Source organism: Anopheles gambiae, chromosome 3 (assembly GCF_943734735.2).
Source record: "Anopheles gambiae chromosome 3, idAnoGambNW_F1_1, whole genome shotgun sequence".
Classification (NCBI taxonomy): domain Eukaryota; kingdom Metazoa; phylum Arthropoda; class Insecta; order Diptera; family Culicidae; genus Anopheles; species Anopheles gambiae.
Genome location: NC_064602.1, coordinates 66,825,104 through 66,852,649, shown reverse-complemented (window position 1 = coordinate 66,852,649; position 27,546 = coordinate 66,825,104). Strand labels below are relative to the sequence as shown.

Below are 27,546 nucleotides of genomic sequence, written 5' to 3'. Positions count from 1 at the left end.
CACCCAACTATCGAGCGTTCAACTAAAAAGCATGCCAATTAAAACTATTGAATTCTGACTGTACATCCATGACCATGCCAGGAACTCTAAACAGTACAAGGTGTCATCACAGTATGTCATCTACAATCGCACCTACACGGTACAAACATTTATACACCTTATAGTTTACTTTATTTTAAGCTTAACTTATTGTAGGACAAACCACTTGTATGCCTTTGTACCCTTCGAATGGACACTTTTAGCACCTTCAGTAGTGTACTGCCCTTCATCGTCGTCCTTCCATCGATTCACCGACCTATTCTTCGTCAGAACTGCCAGGTTCGGCAAGATTCGCCGCCCTTGCCTCCTGCTTTATTAACATCCACTCATTTTCATCCTCATCGTCGGATGATGCATGCCCGTTGAGTCCGTTTTCATCGTCGCTATCATCTTTTTTGCCATTTTCACCGTGATAATGCTTAAGCACCTTTTCTGACGCGGTGGATTTGGTTGCCGAGATGGATAGGGACTTTAGTACTTGAAGCGTGTACTTGTTAAAATCGCAACTTTAAGGTGAAAAAAGAAAAAAAAAATTAATAACGTTGCTTCATACTTGGAATGGTTACATGCACAAGCTTTTTTACTTACATTTTGTTCAACTGTTCGTACTTTCGATTTAGATTTTGGTGTAGCGTCACGAGCGTTTGCGAATCTAGCAGTGAATCGACTTGGCCCATTCGGGTGAGCAGCAAGTTGGACCACCGCAAATAGAACTCGATGTGCTGGCTGGTGCCGACGTTCTTCGCGACAAACTGCAACGTCCGAAGGGCAAACTCGTCCGGCAGTGAGCCAATAACAAGCTCGACTGTAACAAGCATACATCATGGTATAATTACACCTCCAACTACAAAATAACCTCCTTTTTTGCTACTATAGATACTTACTGTCCCTGTAAGGCACACTTTCCAGCACCTCCTGTATGAGCGAGGTTTCGTTCAGCTTCAGGGCCATCAGCAGAGCTCCGCCATAGTTTTGCTCCTTGTGCAGCAGATTGCGCGTTGCCCGCGGTGTCACCTCCGTGGACAGTTGGAACGGATCGAACACAATGCCCTTGTTCAGGGCGTACACGAGTAGCCCCTCAGTCGTTACGGCGGCCCACGATTGACCGGAGGGTGAGAACCTAACGCAATCCACCTTCACCTCCGGCAGCACATTTCTAGCGGCCAGGTCACCTTTCTGGACGCCCGGTAGCTTCAGTGCTACATTTCCTCCTTCCAGCTCCTCGCGCTCCTCTATCAGGGCCATATTGCCGAACTCGGTCAGCTTGCGGCGGTTGATGTATTCCTGTGGCAAAGGAAAGTTATTGAAGAAACTTATATTTTATATGATATTCAAAATTATATTTTTATATTTGATATAGAAGACAATCTAGTGTTTTGAAGGGTAAGGAGAAAAACAATGCAAATTACAGTCAAAATTCAATAGACTAACGCTTTTCGGTGGTTTTTCGAGATTGTTTCAACTAATTTTTAGTTATGTAAAGAATGTCATCTACGACGTATGAGGAAATAATTCTCAAAATTGATGCAAAGAACTAACCAGGGAGCCTCAAAGTCAGAATATAAGGCTTTAGATGGCCGCCACTGTAGGTCCGAGTAAATTAAAGTGTTGAGATAACGTTTCTACAAACAAATTAAAGCAACAAATAGCCTTCTTTTTGGGGTAACGGGTCATGCCGGCCTATCCAAGCTTTCGAAACTTATTGAGTACCACGCAACCGGATTCTCAATCCTTGCTCAAGGCAACCGTCCATACGAGGCTTGAACCCAGGACGGGCATTTTGACATAGTACCGATGAAAAAGAGGATAAAGGTATAGGTTCAGTTTAAGTTCTGGTATGAGTTCGGGATCAATTCCAGGGCTGGACGGCTTTTGGAACAGTTCCATGCTTGGTATGGTATAGTATGGTATTTCAGGACCCATATGGTGTCAATATCAATTAAAGGACCGGTAAGGGGTTGGGATCAGTTCCAGGGCCAGTATAGGTTAACAACTAATTCTAACACCTGTATGGGATTGGAATCAGTTCTAGCACAAGAATGAGTTCTGTAAAATTCCAGGATCAACATAGGTTCTTAACCAGTTTCACTTAATGTGTCCCTTGGAGTTAATAGTCACCTCGATGTTGTATTGTCTTATCAAAAATACTTTGCACACATCCTAAAGTTATTAAATACCCCCAAAATTATCTTGCGTAACTCTGTAACCGGGCTAAATAAACTACTTAGTATTAAAGTAGTAAAATCAGCTAGATTTTAGTAAAATCAGAATTCTAGAGATCATATTCAAGATGTAGTCATATAATACTCACATTAAAATAGGCAATATGACTGATGTACTGGATTTTGGACAAGAAGCAACTAGCGGGAAGGACCTAGTTAGTAGTCCGTCTTGCATCTTTGACTGTGCCTAATAACGGGATATTTCATGGGTTCTGCTACTTTTGGTTATACTGCTACTTTGGTGGGAAGTGATAACTTCGAATTATAGAGTAGGATAGCATTGTTTTAGTGGATCTTGTCTGATGGACAGATGCCACCCTTATTGGATAGGCTCATATGGAATGCAATCGGTAGTTCCAATGTGATTCCAATAGTTTCGCACACATAGTTGACCAAGCACTACGCAAATTACAGTGTTTCTTCTTCTTCTTCTTCTTCAGCCCAACAACCGTTGTTGGTCTAGACCTGCCTGTAACACTAATAGGCTTGGCTGCCAGTGGCGTTATTGTAAGATAATCATTCCTACATATAGGGAGCACTGTCCGTACGGAGCTTGAACCCATGACTGGCATGTTGTTAAGCCGTGCTAGTTGACGACTGTAGCAAGGGACCAGCCAAATAACTGTCCACGTGTTTATAACAATCGTCTCTTTGAATATCCATGCGTAGTAGGCTGTACACTATGGTGCCGTGTTTTCTGTTCAAGGAGACGATTGTTATAAACCTTTGGAAATTTGTTTATTGAGCTGGAAACGCTATGATCGGATGCTTGGGTGGCCGAGGTTACAAACAGGCCCCAAAAAAGACTTCGCTCGTGTTGATCCGCCACTTAGTGACGAAAATTGCCACGATTTAGGTAATTATCCCCAACGCATTCTCATCTTAGAGTTTATTATGATCCCATACCGATCCTAGAGCAAGTGGCGGATTTGACGGTAAGCGGACTGAGCAGCCGCGGGGAGACGTACATTTTTGGGGCTCGTGGATGATAAGTTCAGCATATATAACAGTGTATAAAATATTCTCATCGAGGGTCTTCGAGTTCGATAGGGGCATCATGGACCAAGAGACTCATAGCGAATATAGGAGTCCGGTGATCGAGGGAACACCTACAGGAGGCCTCCATTCCTTTTACCGCTTAGGGCTTCCTAAATTCGCCACGGCCTTGAGCTGGTCCAGAATTCACATTGGTTGGAATTGGTTGGCCAGGAGCTTTTTCATATCGATTCTAGAGCTGATAGTGAAACTATTTGGGTCCTGGTACCGATCCTGCAACAGTTACTGGAGCCATACCGATCCAGGAATGGATACTGATCCCATTCCGGTGCTGAAACTAATTCTGAACTTAGAGCGGCTCCTGGGACGGATCCTGTAACAACACTGGTTTTGAAATTGATACTGAACTCACAGCGGTCCTCGAACTGTCACTGAACTGAACACCTATATCGATGCTGAAACTGTTCCTGAAACCAACATTGAACCCATATCTGAACTGGAACTGAATCCATACCAATGCTAGAACTGATATCGAACCCATACAAATATTGTAACTGATACTGAACCCATAACAGTCTTCGTACTGCACTCGGCTCGGCTTTCAGTGACTTATTTATTACCATAGCAGGATAGTTAGTCCTGCGTATGAGCCGGCATGTATGGTCCATTTGGGACTTGAACCCATGACGGGTATGTTGTTAAGTCGTACGAATTTACTGTACCACCAGATCGGCTTTTAATGATTTACATATGGTAACAAAACAAGTGTTAACGTGTATACCGTTCATAAAATCGCCATTTTTGATCCACAGAAGAATCGTGTCATGGAAACGCAAAACTGTTTCCAAATCCAAAATTTCCAAAAAATTTTTGACGGTGGAGATTCGCTATCAAACAAACGTTCCGTGGAGAGTTACTTATACAGTGCCTATTTCAATCCAGTAACTGATTCCGCTATCATACTGTTCGATAAACCATTCCCGTCAGCATATGTGCTGCATAAAAGCTTAATACTTAAAGTGATACAACGGACGGCATAAACCCCACAGGAAGGTTATGCACGACAAACTTCCACCAAATACTTACATCCATTCCATCCAAACTGCGGTTCTGGGTGATTTGAAACTTCTTCAACAGGATCGCTTCCTTCACGTTGTAGATGCAAACGAATTTCGACTTACCACCGGCCAGCAAACATTCACCATCCGCCGAGTAGCAGATCGACGTGAAAGCCCTAACAGAAACAGAGAAAAAATATCATTTAATTGCTTCACTTTCCGTCGCGACAGTTACCTTGCTTACCTTCCCATTAGATTCTTCTTGGCCGTCGTCAAATCCGACTTCGATACACTGCCCTCCATATCGTTTCTACCCTCAATCGATGCCAGCTGAGCAGCCGTCTTCACGTGAAACACGGTAATGTTACCGTTCAGCGTTGCTATGGCCACCTCCTCACCGTCCGGCTTGAACGCTACGCACACCACGTCCGATCCGACCGGCACCGTTTCGTGCGTCCCGGACGATTCCAAACAGTCCCAGATGCGCAGCGTCTGGTCCCACGATCCCGACACCATCGCCGAAGAGGAAGCGACGGGCGAGAAGGCCAACGACACTACCGGCGCTTCGTGGCCGCTCAGCACCTCCAGCAAGCGGCCCAGCTTCATCGACCACAGATATATCTCGAACGAGTCCTGTCCACCGGCCGCCACCAGCTCGCCGGAGCAGTCCACCGCCACCGACGCGAACTGGACCGGTTCCGGCGAGGTGAAGGTGCGGAAATTGCGATACCGCGTCACATCGTACGCCCGGACCGTGCCGTCGAGCGAAGCGCTTACGAGAAACTTTTTGTTCCGACTAAACTCGACCGCCATTACCGCCGACGTGTGCTCGGAGAACGTTACCACACAAAAGCCGCTCGTAACGTTCCACAGCTTCACCTTGCCGTCCTGCCCGCCGGTAACGAGCAGATGGCCGTCGGGCGCGTACGATAAACAGTTCATGCCCTGCGAGTGTTCCTGCTGCTTCATGATGTACTGTTCGCTCTGCCATTCCCACACGAGCAGCTGGCCGAGGGAGGACACACCCAGCGCCAGCCAGTCGCCCGTGTCGTTGAACGCGACCGACCCGATGCTCGCCTCGGAAATGCTCAGCGAGTGGATTAGATTAACGTCCGGCAGCTCGTACAGGTAGAACGATCCGCTCGAGAACGCCACCACCATGATGCGCAGCTGCCGATGGTAGCTGGCCGCCGTCACGTACGCGTTCCGGTTTTCCATCCGTGCCATATCGGCGAGATAGTGCCGGGCGAGCCGTTTGTAGTAGAACGGATGGCGCTTGGTTTGGCCAACCAGCTTTCCCTGTTCGTCCCGCTCTTCGCCCTCCGTCGACGAAGCAGCCTGCTTCAACCGCTCCAGCTTCAACTCCTTCCGTCCGCCAGTGTTTTCCCCCTCCATATCCTTATCGGCGGTAAACGTGTCCGGTTGCTGCTCATCATCACTGTTGCCGGTGGTTCGTTTTTTCTTCTCGATCGTGTCGTCCACTCCGCCGGCGATTTGTTCGCGCGTTTTGTCCAGATCTTCCAGCTCCATGCCACACTCCCACAGCATCAGCAAACCATCCTTGCTGATGGTGTTCAGGTCGAGCGTTTTCTCCTCGAAGAAGCAGCCCACGATTGCGTCCCGATGGCCGCCGAGCACAAACGGTCGGAACGTTTCCAGCCGGGTCACGTTCTGCAGCCGAACCGTGTTGTCGCGCGACCCGATCGCGAGGATGCGCGAATCCGGTGACCAATCGAGATAGACCGTCTCATCGAAACCGACCTCGAACGCACGGTGCACCACGAACGATCCGTACGAGCCGGAAGATTCACCGGGCGTCACAAACACAAGCACAGCCGTATCAACACAGGCGGCAAAGTAGCGCCCGTCCGGGCTGAAGCGCAGATACTTCACCTCACCCCGGAACTTGTACCGGTGGATGGTCGTCTGCGAGATCATGCTGATCATCTGCGCCTCGCCGATCTCGTTCACCACCACCAGCAGACACCCGTTCGGGGCGAGATCGATGGCGGTGTAGTTGTACTGGCTTTCGATTCCCAGTGTGTTCGATTTGTTGCTGCAAGGGAGCAGAAAAATTAAACAATGTTGCAACTGTTTGTGGAATTCCCGTCTTGGTACACTTACTTTTTCAAATCGAAAATGGTTATCCGATTGCCAACCGGGCTGATTACCGAGTAGCCATCGGGGGTGAACAGCAAATTTCCGCGCCGAAACACCGCCCCGAGCAGGTTGTTGAACTGCAGAACAAAATCATCTCATTAAAACACCAGAACCCGTCTTCACTTTATATTCTTCTAGCTTACCTTATAAGCGAACTTCATGACGTGGCTGGAGGCTTACTTTCTGGTAAAATACAACATTTACACAATTTACCTGAGAAGTTTTCCTTTCACCGGCCTTTTACTGCGCCGAAACCATGCTTTCGTTCGACCATGTGCGACTGTTTGTTTACATGTGCCTTTTTTGACAGCTGTTTGTTGACAGCATGCTGCGTTCCAGTTTCCAACGCGTTCCGTTCCACATAATGGTCGATCTCTATCTCACGCAACATTTTGTAATAAATTTTATTGTCATACATTTACAAAACGTAAAGTGATGTAATTAGTAAGTTAAAATATGTTTGAATTTGTTGTGCAATGATGTGTATGAAGTTTTGTAATACAAAACAATAAAACCTAAATTTAAAATAATGTCTTGAAATATTGTCGGCCATCTGCCGGTAAAATGCTGAAGTAGAGTAGGAGACTTAAATGATAGTTTAAGCGACGAACTTATCTATGATAATTTAACAGGTTCATTAAGTTATTTGGCGGTCCCGTGGAACAGTAGTCAACTCGAACGACTCAATAACAAGCCCCCTTCATGGGGTCATGAGTTCAAGCCTACAATGGGCCGCCCCGCCGTATCAAGGACTGAATTAAATCTCCAATGCCTGTATAGGCCGGCATGTCCTCCTAGGACGTTACACCAAATAGAAGAAGAAGTTATTTTATTGTAAACATAACAGTTTTAAATATAACTAAGCATTATATAATCTAATTAGATTGCTTAGGCCCGGATAAAACCATTAGCAGCATAGAAAATGCACTAATGATCATATACAATCCACAAATAGTGTATTTGTAGGAAAGGATAACTTTTCAGAACAAAACAGCCGACATAGAAAAACAAAATAAAACCGAAAATTAAAACCAACGATACGATAGCACAATACACTTTCGGATAACACACACCCAACTACTGCAACAGTTACCTCATCATTCGGCTATGGTCTTCTGCGTTGCTTCTGTTTTCTCTTTTTTATTTTCATATTTTCACATATTTTTTTCATTTAATTCTTCCTCTCTCGCTCTCGCTTTATCTTTCTCTCTCTCTCTTTCTCTCACTATCTCTCTGATTCATGATGATGTTCGCAATTGTCACTATTTTCGGTAGATTTCTTTACACACTGCCCGGAAGTAGATGGATGTAGTGTTTGCTACTCTGCGGGCAATAGAGGTTTTCTGCTGCTTCTCTCCCTTCGTGTGCCCTCCTGCACCCTCCCAGAACCTCTCTTAATATTGCTGTCCAACAGGGGGCGGGAGATGGCAAAAGGATCGACACGGAAAGGAGTCGAAGCTTGTGTTGTTATTGTGTCACTAACAAAAGATGGTTGGTTCCACTTTGTAACTTATCGGTAAAAGTAATTGTATGGTATCAGGATGTTTTGTTTTAAAAGGTAGATAGTAGGTGTTTTAGCTAGTTAACGGTAGCACAGGATCTTCCTTGCTGTTGTTTAAAGCTTCCTCTCACAACAAAACACGAATCTTTCTTCTTCTTCTTAACAGTTTTCAATCTAAATACACGTTGTTCCGTTTCGTACTTTTTTGTTCTTCCTTGTGTTTTCTTGTAGCGATGTAATTAGACTGTGTTTGTTTGTGTTACATTCTTCCTTTCTTCACTTTTTTATGATGTTGAGGTTCGGTGTACTTGTTGTACACTGAGAAGGCAACAAACAGGGAAAGACCACATGGGAAAACCCATTCCTTGCGGGGAAGAACCGCGTTCCGGTGACTTCAAACCGAACCGCATCCAGTTCCGTTCATTTCAGCATCTAAACGCGCGGAAGGGACACGATCGCAGAAGCACACCCTGGATCTTCCACCGGAGGAACCAGCCTTGCCATAGAGCTTTCACGATATTCCTGTCTGATCCTTCACATTTTGTTCCACGCATCACGCACGCTGCTTCTTCCTGGGGGGGTTGTTGATGGTGTTGTTGATGACACATGCGATGTTCGTTGTCAACGGCGTACGTGTGCGCGGATTTGATTTTGTTAATCGTTTTGTATCGGTGTGTGTGTGTCTTCTGTCTCTCTTTTTGTTATTGTTTCCGGTCAACGCTAGAGCTGGATGTTAGCGAACCGGTAATGGTCACTCCCTATTTATATACAAAATACACCTTATGTGTGGGATTGTTGGACATAATGACCAGTTGGAGGAGTCACGCGGCATCGGGACATCCCCGCGCTGCATTCCTCGCTCTCTCTTCCTTCTAACGTTGTTGTTGTTGTTTCGTCTCAAAGATAACAAAGATGTTAGGCTGTATATCTTTTGTACGTATGTGTGTCGTCTTCCTGCCTTCTTCTTGATGTTCTTGTTTTCTTCTTCTCGACAGTTCTGTTGTTGTTGTGCAATGGACAACCGTTCCCAGTAGGATAGTGAAAAAGCTAAACTGCTCTTTGGGCCCTTAAGGGTTCCGCGGACAGCTTAGTCTTATTCACCGCCACGGGACACGGTGTCGATAGATCTCGATCTGATTTGATAATATAACTACAAATCCTCCTCTCTATAATACGGCCCCTAATGTTATTTTTTTCTGCTCCCCACCTGTCTGCCTCAGGTCTCTATATAGGTTAATTAATTGTCCCCCAGAGTACGGTTGCAGAAGGATATGCGCGGTCTGAATGGATGGTGGATTCGATCCGCTCGCTTCTATACCGCACCCGTATCTCTATATCTGATGTTTTAATGCTGTTACGTTGTTGTTCTCTCCCCCTAGCCTATTTGTAAATTGTCTCGTCTCGCGATTGTATTCTTTTCGTACTATGATGATGATTATATATGATCGATATTACTACAATAACCGTGTGTTGTTGTAAACGAACGCAATTGGTATCGTTTTGTTTGTTTCCCTTCCATTTTTTAGATGTTTTTAGTTGAGTAAACCGTTTTCCTTAGATGTTCTGCAGACACGCGATGTTGTGGTTGTTGTTTTGCCTGCCCAGTTTTTCCCATCTTGTGTTGGATTCATGTTTCGTTTCGTTTCGATTTTTTGCAATTGCAATAATGCAATAATGTAACAAAAACCCCTGGTAAATTAAGCTCAATAATAGTATGTACCCGCTGTCCAACATTTGTTCCCGCGTAACGCTATTGCCACGGGATGTACTCACTACTCTGGCTTCACACACACGCGCGCGCTGGCTTTGGCCTGTATTCCTCCCCTGCCTGCTCTATCCTTGGTTGGTTGTGAGGGTCTTTCCGGTACGTAAAACAAAAAAAAAAAAACTTGGCTAATACTCTTTTGCATTTTTGATCTGCGTGCGGCGGCCGCCACTTGGTTCTTCGCTAGCTCTTGTTAAAAAGTGTTGAAACGGAAACCAGATCACGCTGGCGAGGAGGAGAAGGAGGTACTGCTTCCCTCCCAGTTCTTCCTTTACCTGTTCATTTCCTGAAACAAGCGCCAAACACACGCCGGAATTACCGAAGACGAGGTTCGACTAAGTTAGTAGTTAAACGCAACATTCGGTGGTTTTGCTTGGTAATGGTAAACCCCGTTCAAGAAACAGGGGCCGGAAGAGAAGCCTTTATTCTCGTTCTCACCTCTCACCGGGTGGATCTACTGTGTGTACTCTCTTTACGTTTTTTCCCTCTTTGCATATCTACCGTTTTTTTTTGCAATGATGTTCTTGTTGTTGTTGGTTCGTGTGATGGTTTGTGATGGAAGCTTTTATCACAGACTCTCCAAAACAAAACACATTCCCCTTCATTCTCCATTTCCACGCGGCCCACACCAAGAAGACGATGTTCGTTTTTCATCGGCACACCGAGAGGGAGGAAGCCGGCACAGCAAGAAACTCTACACAGGAGATGCACAACAATGCGCCAATAGAAAGTGCTACCACTCTAAAGCTTCGTAGAGTTGCGAAAACCTTTACATGATGTCCCTTTCCATGCTCCCTCTGCCTTCATTTCCTGTGCAACAACAAGCCTCCTTCTACATGTCCCTAAGCACAGCTACGTCTGTGTGTATGTGTGTCGGAGGTAAATGTCTGTGTGCCAGTGTGTGATCACGCGTATTGTGTGTATGTGTGTATTCAGAGTGAGTGAGTTGGGAGTGTGGAAAATTTACATGTACATAAATTAAGTTTACAATTAAATACACATTATTTTACATAAATACAAATAGTCTTTTGTTTTAGTTCCGGAAGTTGTTTTCAGATTTTCATAATGTGCCGCCTGTTTTACACAACCAACAGAGCGCGCGCGCGCGCCGTGCCGAAGCCCCCCTGTCCCCCCCGCCTTGATATCAAGTGGGATTGAGGGGTGTGTTAATGGGGCAACAACGTTTCCGGCATGTCGGAAGCAAACTCGGGGTCTCGGGTGAGCTTTGTTGTACGTTTGTATGTATTGAGGCTTAAACTGCTGTCGCAAGCAAAAAAGGCAAACCAGCAGTGAGCGAGATACGCCAAAAACACAGGATGTTCCGACGATTTCGCTGCAGCCGCTGCTGTTTTACCTTTTTGAGACACCGCAGACCATTTGTGTTGTTGCTGTTGGGTTGTCACATTTAGGATGTTGGTTTTCTTCTGCTGTTGTTGTTTCTTTTGCTTTTACCCTAGGATGTAAATTATGTGTTGTTGTTTTTAGGAATTGTGTTCAGCACCTGTGTTTTTGTACGCTGCGATCGGTGTTGATCTGAACGATGTCGTTTTGTTATGCAATGCGTTACGCATACACACACACGCCGCCCCCATCAGGTTGCTGTTGGGCTGATGGTGGTCGAAAGGTGGCCATGCCGGTCGCTGGCAAGTGTAGTCATAGTCTGCACTAGCCCATCGATGGTAATTGATGTGTGGCGTTCCAGTGGCGAACAAGGGTCGAAGAAATACCTGCGATGATGATGATGATGTTGGTCTTGTTGTTGTTGTTGTTGTTGTTGTAGCATTGCATATTTCCCCTTCTGCCAGGCATTTCGTTTGATAGATCCGTGCTCGGTATCCACTGGGGACGCGCACTGCCACCGGAAACACGGGCACAACTTCCCCCGGCGGTGCGAACTAGCATCAGCGATGCTAATTTATTTCGTGTACAGGTAGATGGCGACGATCAGACCGTACAGACCCAACACTTCGGCGAAAATGAGGATCAGGATCATACCGACGAACAGTCGCGGCTGCTGGGCAGTACCACGGACACCGGCGTCACCGACGATACCGATGGCGAAACCGGCTGCCAAGCCCGAGAAACCGACGGCCAAACCAGCGCCGAGATGGATGAAGCCCCTGCAAATATCACCAAAGTTAAACATTTTGTTAGCGTTAGCACGTGATTGAGACATTGCACAACAATGAAGTGTGTGTGTGTGTGTTTTTAATGCTTCCCCATGCTGTTTAGTCCTTAATTTTGTTCCATTAGCCTCGAACGAATTTTTGCATGGTTTTACTCTGGGATGAAGTCGTTAACGAATCTGACAACTCGTTTAATTTCGACTTCTCCCTTCTACCATTTAAAAAAGACTTTGCTTCCTCCGTATAAATTGCTCGTTTACTTATCCTTAACACTGTTCGCTACACTTTTTGTTTCAATTTCTTCATTCACAAATGTTTGTCTAGTTTTTTAACGCCTTTTTTAACGCATTTTTTAACGCCTTTTTCTACACTTTTCCTTTGCTTAGGTTTATAGTTTTCATATGGGACACTAAAATAAAATCGTTTTTCTCGATATTATGTAATTATTAACTGGTTCAACTAAAAAATATAATTTACTGCGAATGAAAATTCAGATAATTTCCATACGTTTATTAGTTAAATAATTATGGAATGTATTTTGAAATTTAAATCTGATGATGAGATACACAATAAGATATGTTTTTATCCTTCAAAAATTGTGTCATTTCGAAAAAGAGAAATTTAAAAACCGAGCTTAAAAATGGAATAGCATTCTCGTCTCATTAATTACACATGTAACACTGTAATATGGCCACTTTTCATTGCGTTTCACAACCAAATTAGCACATATGTTTAGCATTAGTATGATGTACACAAGGCTAGAGTGCTTTTTTCTAATTATAGTTACAAATTTCGTACTATTCTCCCACACGTTATCAGCTCCGCCGACAATGCGCAAACTCCGAATACGAAAATTCTCTTTCCGGCTCTCTCTATTTTCCTTCTGCTAATCAACAGAAGTACCAACTGGAAAGCATAGAGCCTAGGGAGTGAAAGTTTGGCAAATACGAATCTTTTTTCTAGTTCGCTTTATAAATGTTAGCGCTAAGCGATAAAGCATAATAATGTTCCTACTTCCCCTCGGCATTTTTTGTCTTATTTTTGCTCATAACAGGCAAACTCCTTTTTTAGTGTGTAAAGGATGGAATGTAGAGCAAGGAATGTATGTACTGATATACTTACTTGTACAGCGAGTATTTCGATGGCTCATCCAGAGAACCGGCGATAAGGACAGCGACGACCAGACCGTAGATGGCAATGATACCCGCCATGACAACGGGAATGATGGACTTCATGATCAACTCCGGACGCATCACCGACATGGCGGCAATACCGGTACCGGACTTGGCCGTACCATAGGCAGCGCCGAGAGCTGAAATTTGGAACAGGAAAAATGGGATTGATGAGTATCACATCAAAACAGTGTAGAAATGCAATTGGAGTTGTAAGTGGGGAGGGATTCGCGAAGAATGTGTATACATCTTAACACGGGCATGTTTCATGATTGCCTGGAAGATAGAAAAGCTTTCAACTATTAATAGTGCATCCCACACATGATTTGATTATTTGGCCATATCCTTCCCGTGTCACAGTCCGCTCTCTTTTCCACCAATCCAAGCCTTTCAACGAGAAAAAGCAGAAACTATGAAGGATTCCGGATGTGAGACGGAGGATACGTCAAGAGAGGGAAATACACAAGCAACGACCTACATCTCTCAATTTTCTTGTGCTGCATACCATATCGTGTAAAAAGTTCGTCATTTGCGCTGACACTAGGAGAAAAGTTTAGTGCCAGCGGGATGGGATGTTGCTGTGCAAACGTAAAATCATTATTCAACCGCACGTGAGAAGTGCCAGGAAGATAGTGTTCGATCGATCAAATCGGAAAAATGAGAACGATGAATGTAATGCTGCCGGGAGCAGGAGAATCTCGAATGATGAATACCGAATCCCCCGATTGTTCTCGGTCGTCGTCAGCCTCCTGCGGAAAGAGCATCCTCCTACTTGTAGTGTTTCACAACTACATCTCCTCAGACAACACTCGCGCACACACCTTCCTTCGCGCACACAACACGACGACAACAAGCATCAGACGGACGATGTATAGGAATGGGGCTGATGATGCCCTTGTACCGTCGCAAACACATTCGTGGCCTTTAAATTGAGCTGGACAACTTCAGCGGTCGATCTCGCGATGCTGGTGCGCCCCACGAACACATTCAATAACAGGGTGGCGGCCCCCACTTGGAACAGCCGCCAGTGATAGCGCCGTCAAGAAGAAAAAAACCCTATTGTATGATAACACACTCCCCATCATCATCACGGGGTGTTGTGTGCGTATAGTTCAATCGTTCTGTTGCCTTCCAAATAGAGAAAACATTGAAACGTGTCTGTTACATGAAATTTAACATTTTCCTAGCAAATGTAAAAACATTTAAACATTTAAATGAAATATTCCGGCTTTTGATAATGCAGACTACTGACGTGGGATTCCAGCGAGAGCCGGCTGGTAATAGTAGTTCGAATGGAATCAAAACGCGGTCACATGACGACATGCCGCGTTGGGCATTACGCATTGGGCTCACCACCACACCACGGGTTGCGGGTAGATGTGTGCGTGCGATGACGTTTTTTTTTGTGTGTGCACTTCGCCCCACCACATTCCAACCGTCGCGATCACGTGAAGATCGTGTAGCAGAGCGGCGGTGCGATGTAAAAAAAGGTGCATCACCAACACAACAGGTGAGCGCACGGCCAATAATAATAATACAATCATCGAATGGAGGACCTGCCGATGGGGTGACGACAGAGGAGGAATCGAACATAGCATAGACACCGGATTTGAGTATGGAACTAACGCCACCTTCACCAACACTATTGGGTGGCAATCACGACCGTTTTCGCGAGGTTCCGCAATGGGAGGTAGGTAGTGCGCGAGTTGCTTTGGCCAAAGCCAGTGCACTGGTGGCAGGAGGAAGTGATGATGTTTGCCATTCACATGATCAACTTTACTTGGGGGCAGCAGCAGCAGCGTGACACAGTCGTCGCGTATCGGTCATATGACACGCCGCATTACGACCATATCATCCAACAGACGGAAGAAGAAGGGGAAAAAACGCTGAACTTATGCTGGTCGGGCTGGCTCTGGCTCTGTGTGAGGTTCATCGATAAGGCCTCTTTTCTAATGGAGACACGGCCGACAATCGTGTACATGTTTGCGTACAAACGCAAGAGACACCAACACTACGCGCGTACACCGGGTTGCGCTGAATGAATGACAGGACTGTCTTCTAATGGCGCTGAATCATAGCGTTTGAATGCGCGGACGGCAGACTGACCATGTAAAACAAGAAAGCCTCAGCTAAATGGTTAATGGTTTCAGTTCAACTGGTAAACATTATTAATTTCTACGTAGTTCGTATTTTGTACTGTCTACATGATTTAAAGGAATTTGCTAACTTAAAACATATGTGAAACAATTTGTCATTAAATTTCCTTTTTTCTCAAAATAATGTTCTTTTTAAGACGGCGAACATTTGTTCATTTAGTTTTATATCTTCATAATATTGTAAACACAATTTTATATCATTGCATCGTTTGTATCTTTTACGTTTTTCATTAATTTAAAAAGGAAACAAAAAAAATGAAACTAAACTGAGAGAGGCACACTCCATGCGAGAGATTGTTACAGGGAGACGCAATCTTCTGCTGGGAGGAAAAATCGATAATCCTCTTCTCATCCTACGCTTTTCTGCAGACCATGCTGAAGGAACATAGCATATCCTTCACCGTTTTTCACCAAAGTGTTTCCCATTTGAGTTGTGCGGCCAACACCACTTATTCAATGGACACACACACACGGACTGAATCACTGTTGCGCAAACGGCTCATGGATGAAAAGTAGGAAAAAAGCCCATCGGTGTGAACAACAAGTTGGGATTGGTGGGGCTCCAGAGCGACAGTCGATCATGTGACAGCGATAATCACCCCCGTAATGAGTATGGGGCTGTCCGGATGGTTGGAACTACCTTTTTCCCTCTCGGAAACGCATAAAAAATAATCAAATTTGTGTTTAAAAAGCAACCAGAGAATCGAATCAATAATTATCTTTGCTTGAGCAGGAAGTGAAAATGTAATCACATTTCACTTACACGACCATGGTCAAACCACGGCAAAACACCTTCCTCTTCTTCAGGTCATGTGGGTAGGTAACGAGTCTCGTGATGCCCTCACGCGGTTAACAGCGCAAGAATGACCCCTGAAAGTATGCAAATTGGGCTTTTTGGGGTTTGCTTGCAGGGTTCTCTCGTGGTACTCGAGGGCAGCTTCCAAAAAGGCCGACAAATGTCGTCGGCCACACTCTGTGGCTGTGCATAATTAATGGAAAATGTTTTCCAGATAGCCTAAAGCTCACTACAAGTGCACGAGTGTACCGCTGTGTGTGTGCGTGCGCGTGGGTTTGTTGCGAGAGAATTCACATGGTTTCTCTGCTCTCGGGGCAGCAAAGCTAGTCCGTATATCGTAGTAGTCCTTGGCCCCAAAATCAATAATAATCCCAAGCATCGGGAAAAGGCAGCTTTTTAGTAAGCTTTGTGAAGTTTAGCTCTCTTAGCTCTCCTTCTCTCGCTCGCTCTCTTCTTCACCTCAGCTAGCAAACACCTTAGCAAACCTAAAGGATTGTGTGTGTGTTACAAACTTTCCCCATCTGTGGTTTCCCTTTACAGAGACACAGCACGCGCGTTAAGGGAAGCTAACATATTCTTCTTTTCGTTCTTGCTGTTTCATTTTCGTTGCGTTGATAGTACAATCACCATACTACTACTACTACTACCATTTTAGACCCGTGTACGCGCTCTGCTAAATTGCATAGACTCTTACGCACTTTCTGCAAGTACGGGGAGGATATGGTTCTTTTCCTTTTCTCGCTCACGCTTGCTGTCCCTCTATCGGCACAGGTATCACACCCGCAAAAGATGTGTAGTAACACCATCATTGGGCATCGGGAGACAATAAAGGCTGGAAAATCGTTCAAATCATTTTCGCAAACTCTTTGTCAAAAAAAAAAAAACAAAGGGTTCCTCTTTCTGTTTGAGGTAATTCCTTTCGCATCGGCAAAATGACGACACTTTTTTCTGCAATTTCATTCCCTCTAAATTGCTGCAAAAATCGGGTGGCAGCTCTCCATTATCGATGGTGCTGTTTCTTTTTCCATTTTGTAAGGGCTGTGCCTTTTTCTCTCCACAATAATTCATTCTCTTTCGAGCTAAAACGGAAGGCAAGGAAAGGAACATCATGATCCGCGCAAAAAACGAAAAGTGGTCACGAGGGCACTTGCGCACACACACACAAACGCACACACATCTGTAGAGAGAGAGATACACATATACACATACACATACAATCCAATATGCACATACACACACATAACACATAACATACACGCACACAGTCACGAGGGGGTTGGAGGGCTCACATGACACGGGGCGCTGGTTTCGCGTACGGAAGACGGAGCAGACATTGACTTTAAATTTTGCAAAAGAAGCGGAGAGATGTTGGATTTTTCCACCCCTTCAGGTGATTTTTCGCCACAACCAGCATCGTGGGGTCACGAAAATCCAGTGATTACAGAGACACAACAGGGTGCAACAAGGGTTGCTGGTGGTGGTAGGAAGGGAGCGAATTGGGAAACCATTGTGCGTTTTCTTACCGCTGAAAATGATAGCAGCTGCTGCGCCCATCACTCCGAAGAAGGGCGAGTAGACGGGGTTTTCTTCCGGCAGGGCCATTGCTGTGTTTTTGGCTGTTTTGTTTTAAGGGGGTTGTTACTTTTCACCGAACCGTGTCGTTTTCCTTCAGAAGCGCAGCTCTTACTGATCACTTCGTACTGCTGCTGCTGCTGCTCGGTGTTGATGACACACACACACTCAAGGAGAGAGAGACACTCGGGAGAGATGACCAACACGACACACTCGCTGAAAATGTCAAGGAAGAATGAAAAAAATTTGCCCACACCCGCGGGTATATATAAACGGGGGCGTGCCGAACATGGCCGATGTGGCCCGAAACCGGCCCGACTTCGATTATCCGTGCCCGCACATTCGAACTTCCGAAAGGGTTTTGAACTGTCAAACTACCTTGGGGACTTGGAAAATTGCACTTTTTAGTTGGAAGTAAAGTGATAATCATTTCAAATCAAGAGCACAATGTTAAGAAATGAGAATACATAACTATTGCGATGCATGATGTATGAAATTGAGTACAAATTTAGGTGCATTTGAATGAATGGTCGATCGTTGTAACGGATTTCGAACAACACTTTTTAAATCTTACCAAGATGTATACAGTATATTTGAAATTCATTCGTTTTTGCGATAAAAAAAACTCCGAAACAAAGATAACAAAAATGTTTGAAAAGTACGTTTTTTTAGGAAAAAAGACTCTTCTTCTAATGTAACACCATACAAAGCTTTCAAACTGTTTTTCTCTTCCGTCCATTTATAAAGATCAACTTTTTCGAACGATTTATAAAGGCCATTGACGACAAACCGAACAATTCTTTTCTTCGGTGGTGGTTTTGTAATATGTAGATCCCTCACGTTACCTCATTAGCGGGTTATCAAGTACAGTACATCGCCGATCTATACTACCCCCTCCCCCAGCAGCCCCCAAATGCCGGAACTTTGCTTGATCTGCTACAGCGAACCCGAACCGTTTCCGACCATCTGCAAACGGTTGCCCCGCCGTGACGACATCGTGATTAATAAGAATGTCATGATATACCCGGCAAGGTTCTGTCGGGGAAGAAAACAAGGCCGAAAGGTGTAAAACACCATCCAAGCACCTGGTTTTCTTCTTTTTGTTAAAGCAACTTTCCTATCACGCACGCAAACTGGCATTTTTTCCCCAACCACCCACCCACCCCGGGACTGGGGGAAGATAATCATCCGCCTCGACGATGGGGCTAACAACGCGTAAGGGTTGGTGCGGCCGGACGATACGCGCATCACATGGCGATTACGTAGAAGAAATCTCCAACGTTGTTAGCGGCTACCATCATATGACCAGCGAACGGTATGTGTGTGTGCGTATGTATGTTTGATTAGATACAGATGCAGTTCCGATGGATACTCTCTATTTGATGACTTTTTACTTTAGACAATTTTTTGGAATTGTAACATGGATTTCAGAAATTGATACATATTTTCTTTGTAATTATTAAAGTTTTGTAACACTTAAATTCTGCGCGCTCGTATTTAACCAACGAATCAAGGCAAGAGCGCAGTACACCATGTGATTTTGGCGCACACACACGTTCTATTTAAATAGCCTGGATTAATGCTAAGACTGTTACGCGTTGCACTGAAGATAGCAATCTGAAGATAGTGGATCCCGTCTTGCGTTTGCGCGAATCTGAAGGAGTGGAGCAGCTTAGTGGATGGATTTAGCTTACATGCAATGTTGATTTCTGTTACATTTTCTTCCCTAAACTGTTTTACATTTTGAAAAGAGCTCCATTGTATCAAAAAGTCATCAACAACGAACAACATTCTTCGATTGGTATTATCACACCAAAAAGGAAGAATTGTACCGTTATTGTGTACAATACGAGAGGGGTAGATATTACGGGCAAGTGACACTTTGTCCCTTATCAGCGCGTCTCCTTCGCATGGGATCTATTTTTCTTCATTTTTTATCAGGCAAAACCACGTGCTAGAAAGGCAACGATTCGGCCTCGTTAGCGTGCACCGTTCATGTGTCGCCAGACGGATCATTTGATGTTTCACTTTAGTGTAGCATTGGTCGCGGGTTGGAGAGGGCGGTAGCCGTTTTATTTTCTCCATTTTTTAATGTAACAGAAGCAATGAAATGGAATTTTGTAGAAAAATACTGTTCAAACGAATATTAGGCATGTCTTATAAATTCCTCTTTCTATGAGTTTGATGTGAACTTTACTCTTTAAAAATATTTACTTGTTTTCAAGAATATGCCAAATTATGTAAATGCCCCCAACAGTTCTCAATCAATAAACTTTTTTTTCGCCACCTCATTGCACCATTTTTTTTTTTTCGAACGATACCATTTAAATGAGCTTTATTTTAACAGCACCACATCTCGTCGTATCACCTAGCCTTAAACGAAACAGTAAACAGTGCGAGTGGGCGGTGGCCTAGTGCCCTCCCCCCCTTCCCACTAATGCTTATCAAGTACCTTTTGCAGCAGATCGTTCATGCTCGTCAGCAGCATGCGCGGATCATCCACCAAACCGGCGCCCACCATCGCGTTCGAGAACAGCTGCTTGGCCAACAGTTCGGCCAGTTCCGGATCGCTGCTCGTTAGTTTGTGTAGCTTCTTAATGATGGGATGTCTGTAATGGAAGCAAAACGAAAAGAGTATGATTTAAAAGGCCAAAATTCAAAACGAACTACATTGGCCGGCGTCACTTACTTGGGATTGATTTCAAACTGCGGCTGCAACAGTGCGTAACGGTTCTCTTCGCTAATGTTGTGGCTCTGCGTTTTGATAAAGTGCCGGGCAGCGGCCATCTCCTCCACCGTCACCACACACGGATGCGTATCGAGCTTGCCGGTCGTCTTCACGTTCGACACCTTGCCGGTAAGTTTGTCCTTCAGCCACGGCAGCAGCTCATCGATTTGCGTTTTCAGCAGCGAACCTTCGATCAGCCCGTCCGCATCCTTCCCATCGGTCGACGCATCTGCACGGCGCATCTCCTTCTCGACCGACACCAAATTCTTGCCCAAATACATGCCGAGCTGCATCAGCACCAGCTCATCGTACGCTTCGTAACAGAACAGCACCTCGATGCCGCGCTTCTTCAGCGACTCATAGTACGGGGAAGCTTCCGCCAGGGTACGATTCGGCGCGGCCAGATAGTAGATATCCTTCTGGCCTTCCGCCTGCCGCTGGCAGTACTCGGGCAGCGATACCGTCCGGTTCGGTTCCTTGCTCGTTTCGAACCGCAGCAGCTTGGCGATCTCTTCCTTTTCCTGCTGCTCCTGGCTGGTCACGATGCCTTCCTTCAGGAAGAGCCCGTAGTCTTTGTAGAACTTGTCGTAGCTTTCCGGTTCCTTTTGCGAGCGGTCGTGCAGGAAGCGCAGCGTGCGGTTCGTTAGCGCCGTGCGCAGCTTCCGAATGAGCGCACTGTTTTGCAGCAGCTCGCGGCTCAGATTGAGCGGAATGTCTTCCGAATCGACGACGCCCTTGAGGAAGCGCAGCCACTTGGGCAGCAGGTTCTCCGTCTTGGATTGGATCAGCACCTTGCGCGTGTACAGAGCCACACCGCCGTCCGCATCGCGCGACATCTCGAACAGGCCCGGCTTACCTTCGGGGAAGTACAGCAGCGCCCGAATGCTGAGCGGAACGTCCGTTTTGTAGTGCAGCGTAAAGCGGGGCGTGTCGAACGTGTTGCCCACGAACCGGTAGAACTCGTTGTGCTGCTCGGGCGTCACCTGCTTCGGTTCCATCAGCCAGATCGGCTGGATCTGGTTCGCCTGCTTGCCGTTTAGGAAGATGGGACTGCCCACGAAGTTGCTGTACCGCCGGATCACCTCCCGGATCCGGTCCTCGTCCGCAAACTCCCGACAGTCCGCCTTCAGATGGATCACAATCTTCGTGCCGATGGCCACATTCTCCGCCTCCTGAATTTCGAACGTACCCGAACCATCGGACGACCACTTGAGGCCGGGCGCACCGGCCCGGGACGAGCGGGTGTACACGTCCACCCGATCCGCTACCATGAACGCCGAGTAAAACCCAACGCCAAACTGGCCGATAATGTTTTGCACGTTTTCCTGCGTTCCGCGCCCACTCTCCTTCAGCTGCTCCATGAACTGTTTCGAGCCGGACCGGGCAATGGTGCCGAGATTCGCCACCAGCTCGTCCCGCGTCATCCCGATGCCGGTATCCTGGATCGTTAGCTGACGGTCCTGCTTGTTCGTGCCGATGTGTATTTCGAGCGAGCGGTCCGCTTCCGCGAACTCACCCGCCTCACCATCGCTGGCCGCGCCGGTCGATGTTTGCACGAGAAAGCGGAACTTTTCCAGCGCATCGCTAGCGTTCGATACGAGCTCCCGGACAAACACCTCCTTGTCGGAGTAGAGCGAACGGGCCACGATGTCGAGCAGCATGCGCGTTTCCGCCTGGAACTCGTGCTTGTCGCTCGTCCCAACTGCCTTCTCTTGGTCGCGTATAATCGTGTGATATCCTTCTTCCGCCACTTTGGTGCTCAGTGTCCGGTGAGCGGATAGCCACGATCGCTGCGGCTGTTGGTGCACTGCAATTAGTGTAGATGTTATCAGTTTATTAATCAGTTTCAATAAGCAAAACAATTGCGTAACAATACTCCTTCCGGTGGTTCTGGAAAACTCTCTCCTATTTACCTTGTCCGATGGTGGCCCATGCCGATTGAGGAGCACCGGTGGCCGGCAGCAAAGATCTGGCAAGCGTTGTGGACGGCCTAATCAGCCGGCCGACGCGCAGTAATCCGTTAACAACGCTCATTGTTAACAAACCGGTGAAATAAACAATTCACACCAGCAATCGCTGAAGATCGAAGTTCGTATAGCTTGCGAGCACGCGATTTCTGACATACTGAAGCAGCGACTCCACGATTGACTAGGAGAAAAAGAGAAAGAAAATATATTTTGATAAATTGCATTGTGCATTGAGGTGCGAAAGTAGATTTCGTTAATTACATGTTTAAAATATCATTCTCTGAGTTTATTATAAATTTTTAACAATAAAAAAAACTTAAAATTGCATTAAATGCATGTCATCCGCGCGACCGTCTGTGTAAATGTCATTTACGATTCAAACCAGCAACTGTCATTTGTCGTTTGTTGACATTTTACCCGGCATGTTTACCAAAATAAACACAAAACTCCACAAACACGTGCATTTTCCTGCACTCTACACTCGTTCCTCCTGCAGCATTCGAAATGGGTGGCGTAAAGAACAGAAATAAAGTGAAACTACCAGTATCCAAAGCGAAACAGAAGAAAGCTGTAGACAAATGGCAGAAGGACAAAGGCAAGGGTGCTGCCGGCCCAAAGAAACAGGGAAAGCTAGTGCCGGCTGCTGCCGACCCGGACAGCAAAGCGCCATCCCGCAGGCCAATCGTGTTCGTGTCCCCGAAGCCCGCCGATGAACCTTCATCCGATGAAGAGAACGTATCGGAGGAAGAACAGGACGAACCAGAGGAGTCAGTCCCATCGAAACTGCCCGTCCTGGAGCCCGTTCCGACCGACGTGCCCGATCCGCAGCTGGAGCCAAACAAAATAAAACTGCTCAAACCGCTGATCGGGTACTTCTACAACGGGGATCAGTTGTCGCTGAAGCTAAGCTTCGAACAGGCCGGGCTGCTGCTCAAGCCGGACTACGACGAGAAGACGCGCGTGTTTCGGTTCCGGGTCGATATGAGGGAAATCTGCCGCGCGGAGGGTGAAAAGAACGAGGCACATACGATAGCGCGCGAAAAGCTGGTACAGATTGTCCGGTACTACTGTTACTGTGTGAAGGTAAGTGTGCCGTTTAACGCTTCCCGTGTGAGGAAGTAATTTCCCTGCTTTTTCCCGATTGCAGCGAGTGAAGGAGTATCACACACGGAGGAAAATTTTCTACACCCGACCACCGAAGATGGCAGTGCAGGCGCAGAAAGACCAGAAAAAGATCCCGGAACAGAACGTCGGGTTTCAGATGCTGCAGAAGCAGGGTTGGAATCCGGGCTCGGCGCTCGGCATGTCGATGGAAGGTATCATCGAGCCGATCGTGGCGAAGAAACGCAAGGGGAAGAGTGGTCTCGGCGTGGAGGATGCCGTCGCGCCGGATGGGACGGAGGAGAAGGTGAAGATTCCGATCGAAGCGTTCTACCTGCTGCTGAAACAGTATGCCGGCGTCAATGCACTGTACGATATAGTGTTTAGCTCGCAGTTTTCCAAGCACCAGGTGGCCAAGTTAAAAAGGTACGTGACGCGGTAGCTTCCCGGTTTTCTGCAATTGAGATGCTAAATTCATTCTTTTTCCCCCTTCTAAACGCATGTTCAGCTTTGCCATGTCGCTGAAACTGCTTCCACAGATGATTGGAACGAATAAGAAGAAGCTTGTGGTAAGCCGCCCGCTAACGATCAAGGAGATCAAGGAGGGCGTCATGAAGGGTCATTCGGATCTGTGCGCCAAGTACGTGGTGATACCACCGGCCGCTGGTATCCCGGAAGAGGACAAGATGTTGGCTTAATTCGGGTGGCAAATGTCGCGAGTTTAGGTTAAGCAAGTGAGAGGAGAAGTAATTGCATTCTTCGTTGAAAAATAGAAGATCTTTCATGGAACAAACATACCTATCTGTTTCATTTACAAAGTTCTTATTGAAGCAATCACAACTACACCCCATGGACGTTTCTCATATCGGTAATATATTTTCAATAGTTTCATATTGTTTAAACATACTGATACAATGCTTTGTTCTGCTCCACTTCATCCACTTTGCCCCCTTCTGTTCATCGATTTGGGCGATGTTTTCTTTACTGCTGCGTTTTTTTTTTACTTCTTTCATTTCTTTACACTCTAATAAGCATCTTGTTAGTTGTGTTTTGTCGCGTTTTACCTTCCTCCGGTTGGTTGTGTATGTGTGTGTTTTGTATTCCTGTTTCATGTTTTTTTTCCACCGAAAAGACAAAAAGTAAACCGTTAGATGAGGTTTTCATGTCCTTTTTGGGATGGGTGGTTGGTTTACGTCGGATTTTGGTACAAAAACCTTCTCGCTTTCGTTCCGACAATACCTGATCGCATTCGTTTGCCTATCATCGAGCAGAAAGGGAGGGTTCATAACTCATTTCCTACCAAAATATGTTTGGCCTTCTTCTTTTAACATACTGCTGGATGTTATGATGTATGTGTGTGTGTGTCTTCCTGTGTCTGTATGCTTTTTTGTTGTTGTTGCTATGCTTTAATATTACATTCATGCCAATATAATCGATCTAATAGACTTGCTTTCGTTACTTATTGGTTGTTGATAATAGCTGTCCGTTTTTTGGCAGTTTCTAATTATGAAATCGTACCCATTGAAGGGTACAGAGTCGAGGAAGGCAGGACAATTGAAGGAACAGCTGGGAAAAAGATTCCAAATCATTCAGATTCTCTCCTTTTAGGTAATATAGAGTGGAAAGCTCATTTAATTGTACAAGCAAACGGGGTGAAATAGAGAAGGAAATCCTAACCGATGGTCCTTTTGCGGGTTTGCGCCACTGAAAGTACGGCACACAGATAGAGCTAGAGAGAGAGAGCTTTAGAAGGGATATGGAACCGGGGGAGTGCTGTCCGATGCAAGTGTTTAACTACAGCTGAATTCACGATAATTACATTTCATATGCCTAACTTCTATACAAAACGGTACAACCAAACGGTGCAGTGTAAGCAAATCAACGTAACGATGGGCTAAAATAGTTTAACATAAAAACAGACCTTTTTCCACATCTCCCTTTTTTCTACAAACAATTTTCGCATGTGAACTTTCCAATTTCCAATCCTTAATTGATTTGTTTTCCACCAATTGTTGTGTTTCTTTTCTTCGTACACGGGTGTCTGGAATTTCGATTCGACTGTTGTTTGATTTTGATAAAAACCTTGCTTCTTTTGTTGTTTTATGTTTGCTTTTTTATGTTGTCTACTAACTTTAAACTCAAACTTTTAGTAGCCTCGTTTCTCTTTTTTTGTCTCCCTTTTTTGCTCTAATTGTTTTATTTTGCTGTTGCTCGTTGTTGGTACTTTCTATTACTTCTTTCTCCTGTTGTAAGATTTTGACCTTTTTTCGGTTGTGTTTGACTTTCTGATTTTGTGCTGCTGTATGTATGTATGCTCTAAACATTAATGAGGTAGTTCCATTTTGTTCGTGTCTGTCACTATGCAAACTATTTCCATGTTTCCGTTTTCAAACTGTACCGTCTTTTGTTGCTGTTTCGCTAATTTTGCCTTTTATGTTTATGTTTTGTTCATTTCTTTATTTTCCTGTAGGTGCACTTATTCTTTTCTTTGTTTCTTGCTTGTTTGTTAGTATGAAAAATATGTGTTCATTTTTATACCTTCCAATGGCATTTATGCAGTGTTTTTGGTTGTTTGTTGTTTTATGGGGAGTAGTTTGAATGTATAAATTGGTGTGTACCCGTGGGGTTGTGAATTTTTGTTGCTTTCCTTCATTCCTTGTTTTATTTTCCATTACCCAAATATAGTAATCTCAACTGTGTTTTATGATTTTGTATTGATTCTTTTTTGTCTTGGCTCGTTAAGTCCTCGTTTTTTTTCGTTCACTATTGTGGTTTTGCTTTCATGTTTTCCTTCGCGATTTGCGTATTACGCTTTGTTTCACTATATGTCCCTTAGTTTACTTAGTTCTGGTCCTTTATCGAATCATCGAATTCGCTTGTTTTCCATTTTGCTTCCTGTTTTCAATGTTTTTTGTTTGTTTATTTTTCCCTTTTTTCCATAAAGGTTAAGTTGTAAAAAAAACACATATAACTTAGAAACGATTTAAGAAACGGAGACAAACGGAAAGGAGGTAAAAAGGTACCGAAAAAAGTACGTAAAGCATTACTGATTAAACTGACTTGTACTATTTACTACCGTCGGGTTCGAGCGATTATTTACCAATTTTTACCATCATAAAACACACTTTACTACGTACGACTAAGCTGCCTGTTACACGACACCGTTACCTATTCTGTTACCTTCTTGTTTTCCTTTCCATACAATGAATACGTTACTAATACGGTTTGTTTAGTTTGTTTTTGCCCATTACTGAATCCATCTACATACATGATACATACACATTCCATTACACGAGTTGCCGTCTGTTTTTTTTTGCTTCTTTTTGTTCGTTTGTTGCAGCACTGCTCTAAATTCCACTAGTTTCTGTAGGATTATAGCATAATCATTTCATTTTCCACTTTGTGTTATTTTACTCTTTTTGCTTTTCCTTGCCCTTTTTTGTTTTGCTTCATTCTGTTTCCATATTTCTAGAACAACATCTACTTACACACAAACCGCCGCAAGCTTTAGTTTTTTGTTTTGCTCACTTAACGAAAGCCAATTCATGCCAGTGTCGCGCACATTTTAATGCGGAATTTACTCACATGGCTTTCATTGCTTCTAACCCTCGGAGGGCTTGTCAAAACCTATCGCTTGAGCTGATATATATTGGGTTAGCTGTGTGTGTGTGTCCTGCCAACTTTTCCAACGCCATTTTGCTGGGGATAATTTACGACACGCTTAGCCTATGTACAATTTCTTCTAAACCATTCCTTACTGAAAACATTCTCTCCTTCACCGCCTGATCGCCTTTCCTCTCTGCCATGCCGACACATTTATGCTACACGCTAGTTTCTTGCTCTGAGGTAAAGGTCATATGTTTGCCATTTTCCCCTAATCGTATATTTTCTTAACGCGGGTTTCGTTTCGCTCTTTTATCGAGAGCATTACCTTTTCTTTTCCTGTTTCCAATTCTCTGATCCAATGGCACAATTAGCAAACTGCTCTGCTGCCTTTCTATATGCTTTATCCACCTTCAAAAGTGTCTCGCTAACCGTTTCTAGTGCTATTTTCTCCATGCCACTATCCGCCCACTATTGTTTCCCTGCCATCCAGCCACCATCATCATCACCACCAGCAACACCACCACCAGCCTCTTGTCTAATTTTGCTTCCATTTGATAGGAAAGTTTGTTGGTTTCTTTTCC

General features: G+C 45.1%; 4 protein-coding genes across 4 annotated transcripts; 1 reads left to right on the top strand and 3 right to left on the bottom strand.

Annotated features, from left to right (window-relative positions):
* Positions 1-148: 148 nt before the first annotated feature.
* Positions 149-6,785, bottom strand: LOC1272494 (periodic tryptophan protein 2 homolog). The gene is made up of 7 exons (XM_061655203.1): positions 6,619-6,785; positions 6,440-6,552; positions 4,560-6,371; positions 4,344-4,491; positions 924-1,323; positions 628-844; positions 149-545 (listed from the first exon to the last, which is right to left on the bottom strand). The coding sequence occupies exons 1-7, from the start codon at positions 6,634-6,636 to the stop codon at positions 296-298; spliced, it is 2,958 nt and encodes a 985-aa protein (XP_061511187.1). The 5' UTR covers positions 6,637-6,785; the 3' UTR covers positions 149-295.
* A 790-nt stretch (positions 6,786-7,575) lies between these two features.
* Positions 7,576-17,812, bottom strand: LOC133392872 (V-type proton ATPase 16 kDa proteolipid subunit c). Its single transcript, XM_061655205.1, has 3 exons — positions 17,515-17,812; positions 12,990-13,179; positions 7,576-11,861 (listed from the first exon to the last, which is right to left on the bottom strand). Exons 1-3 carry the CDS (start codon positions 17,591-17,593, stop codon positions 11,657-11,659), a joined length of 474 nt encoding a protein of 157 aa, XP_061511189.1. The 5' UTR covers positions 17,594-17,812; the 3' UTR covers positions 7,576-11,656.
* Positions 17,813-18,211: 399 nt separating this feature from the next.
* Positions 18,212-22,436, bottom strand: LOC1272492 (heat shock protein 75 kDa, mitochondrial). Its single transcript, XM_311405.5, has 3 exons — positions 22,205-22,436; positions 20,253-22,098; positions 18,212-20,172 (listed from the first exon to the last, which is right to left on the bottom strand). The coding sequence occupies exons 1-3, from the start codon at positions 22,323-22,325 to the stop codon at positions 19,998-20,000; spliced, it is 2,142 nt and encodes a 713-aa protein (XP_311405.4). The 5' UTR covers positions 22,326-22,436; the 3' UTR covers positions 18,212-19,997.
* Positions 22,437-22,682: 246 nt separating this feature from the next.
* LOC1272491 (uncharacterized) lies at positions 22,683-24,265 on the top strand. The gene is made up of 3 exons (XM_311404.5): positions 22,683-23,341; positions 23,406-23,785; positions 23,868-24,265. The coding sequence occupies exons 1-3, from the start codon at positions 22,763-22,765 to the stop codon at positions 24,055-24,057; spliced, it is 1,149 nt and encodes a 382-aa protein (XP_311404.5). The 5' UTR covers positions 22,683-22,762; the 3' UTR covers positions 24,058-24,265.
* Positions 24,266-27,546: the final 3,281 nt, after the last annotated feature.

Coding starts and splice junctions, on each gene's coding strand:
- LOC1272491 (XM_311404.5), top strand. CDS start 22,763: ATGGGTGGCGTAAAGAACAGAAATAAAGTGAAACTACCAGTATCCAAA. Junction 23,342..23,405: donor ACTACTGTTACTGTGTGAAG/GTAAGTGTGCCG, acceptor TCCCGATTGCAG/CGAGTGAAGGAGTATCACAC. Junction 23,786..23,867: donor CAGGTGGCCAAGTTAAAAAG/GTACGTGACGCG, acceptor ACGCATGTTCAG/CTTTGCCATGTCGCTGAAAC.
- LOC133392872 (XM_061655205.1), bottom strand. CDS start 17,593: ATGGCCCTGCCGGAAGAAAACCCCGTCTACTCGCCCTTCTTCGGAGTG. Junction 13,180..17,514: donor AGCTGCTATCATTTTCAGCG/GTAAGAAAACGC, acceptor TCCAAATTTCAG/CTCTCGGCGCTGCCTATGGT. Junction 11,862..12,989: donor TCGAAATACTCGCTGTACAA/GTAAGTATATCA, acceptor TGATATTTGCAG/GGGCTTCATCCATCTCGGCG.
- LOC1272494 (XM_061655203.1), bottom strand. Junction 4,492..4,559: donor AAGAAGAATCTAATGGGAAG/GTAAGCAAGGTA, acceptor TGTTTCTGTTAG/GGCTTTCACGTCGATCTGCT. Junction 1,324..4,343: donor GCAGTTTGGATGGAATGGAT/GTAAGTATTTGG, acceptor CCTTTGCCACAG/GAATACATCAACCGCCGCAA.
- LOC1272492 (XM_311405.5), bottom strand. CDS start 22,325: ATGAGCGTTGTTAACGGATTACTGCGCGTCGGCCGGCTGATTAGGCCG. Junction 22,099..22,204: donor ATGGGCCACCATCGGACAAG/GTAAATAGGAGA, acceptor CACTAATTGCAG/TGCACCAACAGCCGCAGCGA. Junction 20,173..20,252: donor CAGTTTGAAATCAATCCCAA/GTAAGTGACGCC, acceptor CTTCCATTACAG/ACATCCCATCATTAAGAAGC.